The 12,672-nt window shown below is 40.6% G+C and overlaps 1 protein-coding gene across 1 annotated transcript; it reads right to left on the reverse strand.

The window, feature by feature from the left end:
• Positions 1 to 1,372: 1,372 nt before the first annotated feature.
• On the reverse strand, positions 1,373 to 10,672 carry neu1 (neuraminidase 1; the record flags this gene model as incomplete). Its single annotated transcript, XM_079570664.1, has 6 exons — positions 10,459 to 10,672; positions 5,777 to 5,966; positions 4,019 to 4,281; positions 3,724 to 3,906; positions 2,192 to 2,411; positions 1,373 to 1,593 (listed from the first exon to the last, which is right to left on the reverse strand). The coding sequence occupies exons 1-6, from the start codon at positions 10,537 to 10,539 to the stop codon at positions 1,373 to 1,375; spliced, it is 1,158 nt and encodes a 385-aa protein (XP_079426790.1). The 5' UTR covers positions 10,540 to 10,672.
• Between the last annotated feature and the right edge of the window lie 2,000 nt (positions 10,673 to 12,672).

Below are 12,672 nucleotides of genomic sequence, written 5' to 3' on the forward strand. Positions count from 1 at the left end.
TGCAGCAGTGCAAATTTGGAGACACACATTTTGTATCCATACATCAACAAAGCCAAGAAAACAAACTTAAAGTAAAAGTTGCTTGATTCAAGACCAACACAATTCATTTTGTGTGTCAACTTTAAACGCTTTACATCAGTCCCTTTTTGTTCCTGAGAAAATGGTGCGAAAAAACAGTCTTTTCCCGTTTTCAATTTATCAACTGGACCCTGAGAAAACAAACAAAGGATTTGATTAGAAACATTTACTGTACATCAATGTGTTCAGCTCCGGAAACTACAACTACGACCACTAAAGTTGTACATTATGGTAAAGAAATCAGGTCTGACTCTAAACTGCTGATATTTTTCATCACAAATTCCAAATACAATTATTGTCCAATCTTTATAATGACATTCACATTATATAAGTATATTAATGATGGTGAGATGGTGACATATTGGGGACATAAAATTAACAATATTGGCAACACAACATTGACGTTATTATTTCCCCATCAGTTTTTAAAGATTAATCAATGGTGAAATTTAATTGCTACAGTAGCTCTCAAAGGAACAGGCCACCGTTTTTACATACTGAGATATGTTCTTACTTGAGCTTAGACGAGTTAATTTGTACCTGTCTGGTCTTCACACGTGCCCTCAGTCACGTAAAAACAGCGCAGACGGCGTTAGCATTTAGCCTCTCCCCCTCTCCACTATAGCTCCAAACGAGGTCAAGATAGAAACTACCAAGCTCTTCCTCGTTTTTCCTATTTAAATATGGTTACGTGAAATGTTACACTATAAAGAATAATTACACAAAATTAAACAGTGTGGATTTTCTAAAAAAGGGGAACTATATTGTAAGGCGTAACAATACCTGGAGTAGTTCGACATTCACACAGTAAAGTGAAGAGACCTTACTGCGTGGATGTCGAACTACTCCTGGTATTATTACGCCTTACAATGTAGTTCCCCTTTTTATCCACTTAGAAAATCCACATTGTTTAATTTTGTGTAACAATACTTTATCGCGTAACACTTCACGTAACCATATTTAAATAGGAAAAACGTGGAAGAGCTTGGTAGCTTCTATCTTCACCTCGTTTGGAGCTATAGAGGAGAGGAGGAGAGGCTAAAGGCTAACGCCGTCTGTGCTGTGTTTACGTGACTGAGGGCACGCGTGAACACCAGACAGGTTCTCAGTATGTAAAAACGGTGGCCCATTCCTTTAACGTGCAGAAGGGTGACATTTTTTTTGGAAACATTCAATCAAAGAACCACAATTGTGGAGCGTATTGATAATAGAATAAATGCATCTTATGTACAATGAATACAAACTTTAAATGGTGATCTGTAAACGGAATTCTTACTTTGTTAACTCTTACCTCTTATCGGCCTCCATAAAGGTGAATCTTCACAAACGACACCGTCTCGTCAGAAACTTTGTGGCCCTTTTCGTAGATGAGGTAAATGTATTTTCGATCTTCAGGCGACCCGCTCTTCAGGGACGTCAGGCAGGAGTAGGCGCTGGGTCCTTGCCAAATCTGGACGGCTTTTTTCTCCCAATTTTTACCGTGATCCAGCGACCAGCGCAAGGTGAGGTTAACTCCTGAAGAGAGAGAGAGAGAAAAAAAAATCAGGATAAAAGTGCATGTTAAGCTAATATTTCATGATGTTGCAAATCTATACTTTATAATCTACAGTCTGATACTCTTATAGATACAGAATCGCCCATATATGGTCATGTTTGAAAACAGTTAAGGGTAAAACGAATATAGTTTTCTACCAAATAAAGATAAAGACATGGAGAGGAGCAAAGTGGTTCAACAGCCCATAAATACATAAATAACAGAGAATGCTAACTTGATGCTTCATGTTAGCATCGGGCTAATGCTAACGGTTAGCTAGCGCTAGCTACAACTGTTGTTTATTCGCTTCTACTGAACAATCTGCTGTGAGAAAATATCCATATGGGCCTGATTTACACTTGACTTTATTTATGTGTGATAAATAAGTTCATATTCCACCAGAAAATGGCTAAAAAGAGTGGAAAATTGTGTTTCACTAAAGATTCTATTTTTCCCCTCGGTAAAGCCACGCCCCCTTGTATGACGAGATGCCGTCTGTATATGAGACCGTGAATGATCTCATTAGTGTATTTAAATGTATTGAGCAGACTACACTAATTATTTCTTTGAATGTCTCACTCTGTGATAAGTTGAGCGGGTTGGTGAAGAAGATAATTCCGTCCTTCTCCAGGGCTCCTGCGGCCACCACGGGGTCGATGAGCTCGTAGTCGAACGTGACGTCGTCGATGGGCAGAGACAGGCCTCCGTCGTGGCTGCGGACGATCACGCGACACCTGCAGTGGTAGTTGTTCTGGTTTCTCACATTGATAACAATAGAACCATCGGGCAACTCGTAAGGCTGGAGGGAAGAGAAACAAAGAGAAGTGTTAGCTTACCACTGAGGTAAAACGAAACTGTTATTTAGGTTCGCTCTGACGTAAATGCACTGCCTGACCAAAAAATAATAAGTCGGCGCAATAAAACGGTCACACACTGGCTCAAACACTTCAGTGGAGCGCCTTTTATTACAGCTGTGGGATTGTTTCATAAGCTTCTGCTATGTCAAAAGATTTATTTCCATCGAGTGTTGAATACTTTTTTCACCTAAATCAAAGGCTCCTGCACATCCCAATGATTCGCAATGAGCTTCAGATCTGGACTCTGGCGGCCAATCCATGAATGATAATGATGTCACGTGCTCCCTGAACCACTCTTTCACAATGTGAGCCCCATGAATCCTGGCATTGTCATCTTGGAATATTCCCGTGCCATCAGGGAATAACCTGGTCATTCAGGATGTTCAGCTGATCTCATTATTTGGGAAAATAGTGTTACTGAACCTAGACCTGACCAACTGCGGCAACTCCAGGTCATAACAGTTAGTTACATCCAAGTGGTGACTTTAATTCTTTTGGTCAGGCAGTGAACAAGTTATTTGACTGATTAGTTCTACTTTTTCACATTTAATAAAAGGCCTTTGGAGATACAGACTGAACAGAAAGGGGACAGATAATAAGTTGAAACATTAATTCCAAACCAGATTCGTCACACCTTGGAAATTTGATTCATTATGATTAATCACAGTCCATTTTAAAGGAATAGGCCACCGTTTTTTACATACTGAGATATGTCCTTAGCTTAGATGAGTTGATGCGTAACTGTCCGGTCTTTGGGCGTGCGCTCAGTCACGTAAATAGACGAAAGACGTTATTAGCATTTAGCCTCTCCCAGCATATTCCTCGCTTATTACGCCTTACAATATAGTACCCCTTTTTTATCCGCTTACAAAATTGTCATGTTTAATTTTGTGTAACTACACTTGGATCGTGTAACTTTTCACGCAACTGTATTTAAAAAGGGAAATCGTGGATCATCTTGGAGCTATGAATATGCTGGGAGCGGCTAAATGCTAACAACGTCAGACAGTTACGCATCAACTCGTCTAAGCTCAGGTATGAACATATCTCAGTATGTAAAAACGGTGGCCTATTCCTTTAATGTTGTAATATTCATGATTAATACTTGACTACTATGGATTCACATTCTGCTCAATTTCATTAATCGATTTATTGGTTACCTTGTCAAATGATTATTGTTGTGCAGGACGATTTATATAAACAAGATTGTAAACATGATTCCCTTTCCTGGTAGTAATAGTAGTGGGACAGTACCTGGCATTCATCTGGATTGAAGTCCAGGTTTTTCTTGGGCTGGTTGTAGGGGATGCTCTTCAGAGCCGCTCCGTTGTACCAGTTTTTCCCGTGGTCGTCGCTGAGGATACAGAAAACCCCATCTCCTTCTATCGTCCCGTGACCGCACACAACCAGACGCCCCTTCGCTGGCTCGTACTTCTTCTGCAGTGGAAAATGTACGAGAAATTATAATAAGAAACTCCGTCATAGTTTTTTCCAGTAGCTGACAGAAACCCGGTGAAGTAAATATGCACTTGTCCCACCATTGCCATACCTGTATCCCGTACCCAGGCCCCGGGGCGAATGCTTTGACCCCCAGCTGTCGGGAGAGGTTTCGGGGTTTGCTCCAGCTCAGCCCGTCGTCCAGGCTCTGGACCATCATGGTACTGGCCGGTTTGCACTGGAACTCGTGGAAACAGAAGCTGTAAACGATAATGATGGACCCAAACTCCTCATCCACCACCACCGCGCCCAGGTTCAGCCCGTTCGGTGCCAGGCCGTCGTCCAGGATGAAAACAGTGGGGGACCATGTGGAGCCTACGGGACGGAAGATGTGGTGAGATTACTTTCCTTTGGTTAAACAGGAAATCTCAGACATTCAGGTAGGTGGACATTTCTTGATTAACAGGGTGGACAGTTTTGTGATTAAACTAAATCCCTTCTGCCAGGACCACTCACAGTCCCCAGGCAAACTCTGCCAAACTCTAGTGCAATTACACAGGAAAACTCACACATTCAGGTAAACAATAAGGTTGTCTTCAGTTGACAACCTCTTCCCCAGAGGAAGTGAATTATTTAATCACAAAACGCCTGAATTAATACATTCACAGCTGTACTGATTCATCCATAGGGCTGGGGACCGTTTATCGATACCTGTATGGAATTGAAAAACAGTTATGGTACTACTGGTTTTGAAAAAAAAATCTAAATATCAAAAACAGGTACTGAAAAAAATATATCTTGAAAAGCCAAGTTTTGATTCCTGTTGGGTATGAAAGGAAACTACTTGGTTGTTTCACTTCTAACAAATGATACCAATTCAACACATTGAGGCCGCGCTGTTTTGGGGATTTAGCTGTTGAGTGCCAACAATCCAGACCATTTTTCATGATATTTGTAGCACCACAGCATATTCTATGTTATAGCTATGGACACATGCTATGGCTCGTTTGAAAGGTGAGAATCTAAGCTCTCCGTAGGTGTTTAATTCTACGTGCCACGGTTCCTGAGAAATCCAAAACTAAACAGAAGCTAGTTTAGATCAAAATCACAGTTTTTTTTCTAGATTCGGAGATAATTAGTGTTTTATCCAACACTCTCTTTTCTGATAAACTTAAACAAGATGTTTCTCAGTCGTCCTTGGACCGATTTTGACCATTTCAAAACTCGATCCAGAGAGCGAGAGAGAAGTGTCGGGTTTACAGCTGTTCGCTAGACAAAACCACGCCCCCTCAAACTACAAAAAAAAAGAATATATATGTAAAATGTCCAGATTGTGACTCTTCACAAGTTTTTGATCATCATCTATTTCACTTCTGTTCATCACAGAGCTACCAAAATCCCACATAAGGTGTATTAGAGTGTCTAGTTTTTCCGTTTTTCCGTTTTTGGCACTCGATGTGTTAAAAGAAAAAGTAATTTATGAAATAAATTGACATTTTTCTTTATATAAGACAAGCACCACCCAAAATGCTCTCCGTAAAGGTGAGATTTGTATCTGTGAAAAGCGCTTTGTAATAAACATTTCTTACCTACATTCTCACTGCCTTTGATGAACACTTACCAGGATGTCAAATGTTATGTACAGGCCATTTTTTTTTTTTTATTGCTGCTAATAAATTATTTTCTTTCAATAAAAATCTAATCTAAGTTGGTTGATTTTCACATCTGTATATTCTCAAATGAAGACTTCAAAAACAAACTAAATTCTTGCATTTGTCAGTTCCTGTTATCAGTGATTTTCCATTGTCCACGTTCATGTCCATGTCTACTGCCCACGCTACTCTTTTTACTGGGAATATTATTGTCATACCTTTGTCAGTGGAGCGTCTCATTGCGACAAACTTGGCTCCCACGTCGCTCGCCGATTCCTTGCGGCCTTCGGTGAACGCCAGCAGACTTCCCTTCGGAGTGAACGTGAGCAGAGGAATCCTGTACGTGTTCACCGCGCCCTGCGCCCCGCTCACCCACAGCAACTGCTCCTCGTAAATCAGCGGGTCGATCTGCAAAAACAACGACAAACGTGAGAGGAAATGCATCTATTCTATTTTATTTGACCTGGTAAACTACTGAGTGCCTGTGTTGCAGTTACAAAAACAATGCAATAAAGGGCAAGGATGTAAAAATTCAAAATGATGCAAAATATTACTTTACTTAAAAGGGACTATACAGAGTGGTAAAATTATCTAATTTCCTCCCGCTAAATATTACAGCCATGTCCTAATGTGTAGAATGAGCCCAGACCTGCTCACCACAATTGCCTCTAAAATCCTGCACTGTCACTCAAAAAGGTGTTACTTCGGGTCCGAATTGCCGTCATGCACAAGCTTAATATAGAAGCTGCAGTTACACGTATGACCTGAGGTGGCAGTAGTGAGCATGAAATGGCTAACTTGCATCTAGTCCCTTTAAAAAAAAAAAAAAGAATGAATGCATGAATGAGCGTTTCTGGGTTTGTTCTATATCATGTATTTGTTGTTAGCAGTATGTATTGTGTTGAATTTCTGCGTAAAAATAATTAAAGCAGTGTTTTGCCTTGAAAGGGGCTAGATGCAAGTTGGGCATTTTATACTCACTACTGCCACCTCAGGTCTTATGTGTAACTGCACCTTCTATATTAAGCTCATGCATGACGGCACTTCAGACCCGAAGTAACAACTTTTTGAGTGACAGCGCAGGATTTTAGAGGCAGTTGTGTTGAACAGGTCTGGGCTCATTCTACACATTAGGACATTGCAGGAACATGTAGGGGGAGGAAAAAACATAATTTTAACATTTTTAAACTCTGTTTGGTCCCTTTAACTGAGCACATTTTCTCTAGTTAGGCTTCATGGATCTTTTCCCTTGCGTTCTTGCTGTGTTGCCGTCACTGACTTTTTTAAATTGCTTTTATGTCACTCTTTTGTCACATTTGCACGTTTATGACTTTTTGTCACTTTTGTATCACATTTTGTCGCTAATTTGTTGCTTTTTAAACCTCATTTTGTGTTGCTGTTTTGACACTTTTTTTCTTTTAGATTTGGGTAAAGCTGCTTCACAGCTAGAAGGTCCTCGGTTCGAGTCCCACCAGGACGGGGCCTTTCTGTGTGGAGTTTGCATGTTCTCCCCTTGTCTGCGCAGGTTTCCTCCGGGTACTCCGGTTTCCCCTACCACTAAAAACATGTACAATAGGTGAATCCTCCAGCCAGTGATTCTGACCAGCCTGGCTGCACATCATGGAGATGGGTCCACTGCTCCTTACGGGCTGCCCCAGTGGCATTAAAATGCAGAGGACACAATTTCCTTACGGAGACAATAAAGCAAACAAACAAACAAACAAACTGGAGAAAATGTGGTCGGTTCAGGCAGGGGTTAAGAGGTTTAAGGATAGAGGAACGTGGATTTATTTTAGATTGAAAAAGGTGAAACAAGATACAAATTCAAGATTATTTTTTAAATGAATTTTACCGTAAACCTGGATGATTGAGGAATTATTCTTTTTTGTCATAATTATCAGACTACAGTCAATAACACCTGTTGCGTTGGAGTAAGTCACCACTTCCCAATCTAACATCTGATGGGAAGTAACAGCTTTGGCCCTTGAAGAAGAGAATTGGATGATTCTCAAAACGTCGGCAACTATGTATAATAAAGATGTTGGAGATTGTTCCTTTTGTGTTTGCAGTAGAGCGTATTGTGTCGCTTTATTCTGAACACACTCATTCTTCCTTCTACAAATTAAAGGCACTAGAGCAGATTCATTTTTCTAGTAATGAAACAAAATTGTGTTAAATTAGACATTTGTGGGAAAAAACATTGTTCATCTGATTATAAAACATTCATATCAGTTTTATAACCTTGTTTTTAACCCTTTCGTGACAGTGACGCTGAAAAGTGACCTTGCAAGTGTGAAATGTAACTATCGGTGTAAACTCGCCCCTGTGAAGGATTGGGATGTTACAAATATTTTAGGAATGAGTTCAGACCACAACTAACATTTTAATTTAGTGGTTTCCTCTTTCATTGTTTGTAATGAAAAGAATCAGGTACAGGCCTTTTTAGTTAAGCACTTTCTAAGTAATCAGCGACACCCTAGAGCGGTAGGGGATACTTGGAGTACAAATGAAGGGTCCAAAGTGCTCGTAGAGAGACTGATCAAACCTGTCGGGGGGGATTTTACTCAAAGAGGTGAGCGTGACAGAAATGTGGTGTCACCTGACGCTTTCACAGACTCTTCTTTGCTTCTACCTTTTGAAGTCATATGACAGTGATTTTAAAACATACCATCGCTCTGCATGACAGTAGTGGAGTTGTTAAGGCTGTTTTATTGTATTGTGATTTGCAGAAGAAGAAAAAAATTGCCCATGATACAAAAGGTACAGTTGTGTAGCTCACACCCAACAATAAACACATTATAAAATACACTAGCCGAGAAGAAAACAACACTCTGGTCTGTTATGTTACTGAGCTTTACTCCCTTAGTTATTGCTTTGCTTTCTCAGCAGTTTTTTTCTTGGTGTCACAGGTTTGTCGATGGCAATGTCAATGTGTACGACAAGAATAGTTTATGATTTTGAATGTAGCTAATTGTAGTAAAGCTTTCAAACGACTGGATTGTGTTTTGCCTCTCATCCAAGAAACGTCCTCAGGTTTAAAGCCACACTGTGAAACATTTCACCCCAATAAAAAGATACTTTAAAAAGGAATAGTTCACCGTTTTTCCACATGATATGTTAAAGGGGGGGTATTATGCAAAATCGACTTTTTCAAGCTTTATATCATGTTATTATGTCACTCCCTCATTAAAAACATGCCTGAAGTGTTGCCTTGGCACATTCACGTATTTGTGAGTAATCTGTAAAAACTCTGATGGCAGCCATTTTAGGGATAGGTTTGCCTGATTCCTCCTAGGAACGCCTCCACCTCCTGGAGACGCCTCCGAGCTTTCGTCACCAGCCGAGTAACCAACCACTGCTCCTCAGCAGAGCCCCTCCCCACTGATGCCACAGGCAGCGGCTGTTTCCCAATTGCCAGGATCCTCGGCGTCTCGACCACTTCGGACGTCATTTGCGTCATCACAGCGCCGCCAAGTGATGTTCCATTTCACCTGGACCACTCGCCCCCTCGCAGCTCGACTCCTCCGTTTGGCTCATTTACGAAGGATACAGCAGTGGATCCTCCGCTGCCTCGGAGAGCTGAAATGACCCATGATGCACTGCAGCATAGTTTCTTTTCTTTTTTCGCAAAACTTTATTAGTTTTAACTCACTTTAAAAATGTTTTGTTCAACATAAACAGTTTCCTGGCCTCTGTTGTTCATAAAACATTTGTTTTAATAAGCATAGATTGACATTTGATTATATGATTTGACACGTGACATGACGCAGCCGCTCTCTCCGGAGGCCGTTCCATTTTAGCTCAAATGCGGCGGAGAGAGGACACTCCGCTCTGTTTTGGAGGAGCCACCACCGAGGACGTCAACGAAGTGGCCAAACGGAGGACGGATCCTTGCAATTGAGAAACAGCCAGCGTGTGGAGGGGGCGTGTCGGAAAGGGTCAGAGGTTCTTAAAGAGACAGAGGTTCTTAAAGAGACAGAGGCCTATTTCAAGACATTCACTACAGCCATTTTGAGAGAGCAACTTTATACTAGGCAGTTATTCTAATTTACTGCATTTACAGACCAACAGAAGGTTTCCTCATCATTGTAGTGTGATATAGACTGGTGCTATGTGATTGAAAAAAGCATAATACCCCCTCTTTACGATATGTTCTTACCTGAGCTTAGAGTTGATACGCACCTGTCTGGTCTTTGTGCCCGTGGAAGAGTGTGGTAGCTCCCAACTTCACCCCTGTTTGGAGCTATAGGAATACATTAGGAGAGGCCAAACTCTAACAACATCTTTGGTTGCTTTGCGTTACTGAGGGCACGCACAAAGACCAGACAGGTATGTACAGTATCAACTCTCCAAAGCTCAGGTAAGAACATATCTCAGTATGTAAAAACGGTGGCTTGTTCCTTTATGATACAAGCTTTTATTTTATTACGAACGTTTTTATTGTTGTAAATGAACAAACAAACACGTGTCTCCACAGATCACACCGTAGCTTTACTGGAACCGTGACGTTTCCAGTTCGTTTCCATGGAGACGTCAACGAAAGGTACCAAATAGTTCCTCATCAAATCCATTCTATGATAACCCACTGCAAAAAATAGCTTTATCTTTATCTAGCTGGTCATTGGGAGCATGTTGTGTATAAGTGGCAACAGTATAATCCAAAACGTTGCGCCTTTAACTTAGCCAATATATTATTAGCAAATTGGTTTGGTAAATGGTGCTAAATCAACACATTTCACTCATTAAATACTTTAGCTACTTTTCAAACAGATGATCCCAAAACGGTAGAGACTGACTCAACTCGCAACTACCGTGTAATAAACAAAAAGCATAGTAGCCCAGTGCATGCATTATTTCAGATAAATCTCCAGTTCTTCCGTAGCCTAAAGTAACTCCCCACCTCAAGGTTGCCGCTTCTGTCGCCGCTGCACGAGAGCCACGCGAGGCTGAAGAGCAGCGTCGGGAGCACGAGCCGGGCCATTGTGTCCGTGCAGGAGATGGCATTAAACACCAGCGACTGAAGACAGAGAGAATGAGTGGGGGAAAAAAACCACTGAACAGAAAGTGAGGGGGAAAAGCTAAAAGCGAGCGGAGAGTCTCTGCCGCATCTCGAACTACAGGGAAATCATGTGACCAAGGTGCGGTCACATGATCACTGTTGATAACTAAAGGCGGAAGTATGACGGATAAAAACTAAAAACTTTATTTAAACATGATTTTTAAATATGTTTCCAGATGCAGTCTTGACTTTGGGCCGTAACAGCGATGAATATGAATTTTCATGAAAGTGCAGGATTCTGACAGTTTTTAATGCTTTTGAAAATATGACTTATTTAGAAGGATAACATCAGTTGCAAGTTCATCAGTTCTGACTATAAATATAAGTTTATTTCAGTGAAGCAGCAATTTTAGTGTTGGGCAGAAATAATAATTAATAATAGTAATTTGTATTTGAATTTTTAAGCCGCTGACAGGAAGTGACATAGATGAAGGTAAATGGTGCATTCATGTGAACTGGGGAGCTCGTTTTCCCGAGATGTGACGTCATTGTCCCCAGTTGGTATTTTGATGTGAATTCCTCAATTGGGGAAGTCGTTCGCCTGAGTTCCGAGGACCACATGAACGCACCAAAAGTCCCACCGCTGTTTGCCTAATTTCCCATTGACTTAAAGGGACTATACAGAGTTTAAAAAACATTAAATCATGTATTTTCCTCCCCCTACATGTTCCAACAATGTACTAATGTGTAGAATGAGCTCAGACCTGTTCACCACAACTGCCTCTAAAATCCTGCACTGTTGCTCAAAAAGGTGTTACTTCGGGTCTGAAGTGCCATCATGCACGAGCTTTATATAGAAGCTGCAGTTACACGTATGACCTGAGGTGGCAGTAGTGAGCACAACTTGCATCTAGCCCCTTTAACATGGTTGGCACAGCAACAGTTTCAAATGGTTTGCCTTCATCTATGTCACTTCCTGTCAGTGTCCAGTAAGAAAGTGAAACTATAAACATCACAAAAATGGCCAAACTAAGGAAACAATCTTTAGCAAAAGCTTAAATATTATTGTGTTAACTATGTTTCAGCAAAAAAAAATGTGTCTAATGTGTTTTATGCACTTTAACATTAAATTCAAAATAAAGACTTTAATCACAGAGGGCAGAGGTTTGTCACATGCCGAGCACTGAAGAAGGGAAGAAATTAGTTTCAAATGCACCTACATAAAAGTACTGCTACCTCACAGGCTTTGATGTATTTTTATTTATTTATTTATTTGTTTGATTGTATACTTATAGCACAGCACTCCCGATGTTGACCACAAGAGGGCGCACTTTGACCAAACATCTCAAATCATTCAGTTCAATTCTCTGGTTCAAAGGTGGTGTGGCCTAAAAGCAGTACATCACAAACACTGCGCAAGACCTGCTGTAAGTTACCTATTATTAAGTTATTAAATCATTAGTCTTAAGTTAGTGAAGGGAATGTTCTCTTATGGTGTGGTGGCGCTTGCTGAACTGGTTTAGTATCATTCAGAAAGACCAGTGTGACACGTAGGTTTATACTTTGCTTAGATAGATCTACACTTTAATTTTGGGAACTGCCTCTACCTATCTAAATAGGTTATTCTAAATACATCTGAGTGACCTTTACTGCAGGTGTGGTTTGGTGTTTGGTGTTTTATAATTATTAATAGTTGCTGCTGGGCGTTGAGCACATTTTGTGGAATAGTTTCATTTTGATGTGTAAGTAGCACCTCATAATGAAAGTATTCTGTGTAAAATTAGAAGTGGTTCTGGATAAAGTCATACAAGATTCTGACCGGACAGCCTAAGCTTATCGCCTGCCAAACCTAGGACTGTCAAACAAAGTGAGGATATTGTAAGTTTATACCTTTAGGTGAGAGGCTAAATTCAAAACCTGAAATGAATAAAGAAGCTCAGCCAGTTTCGGTGAGGATTTGTTGTCTGTCATTTCTAGGAAACCTGATTTGTTCTGGCCATTTTAAGTAATTCAAGTGTGGGAGAGTAAATGCTTAATGAATTTGTCATGGCCGAGATGTGGCCTGTAGATTAATCTTACAATGTAGTACAATACTAGAAACAACTGTCATTATGT

Source organism: Gobius niger, assembly GCF_951799975.1.
Source record: "Gobius niger genome assembly, chromosome: 14".
NCBI classification, from domain to species: Eukaryota; Metazoa; Chordata; class Actinopteri; order Gobiiformes; family Gobiidae; genus Gobius; species Gobius niger.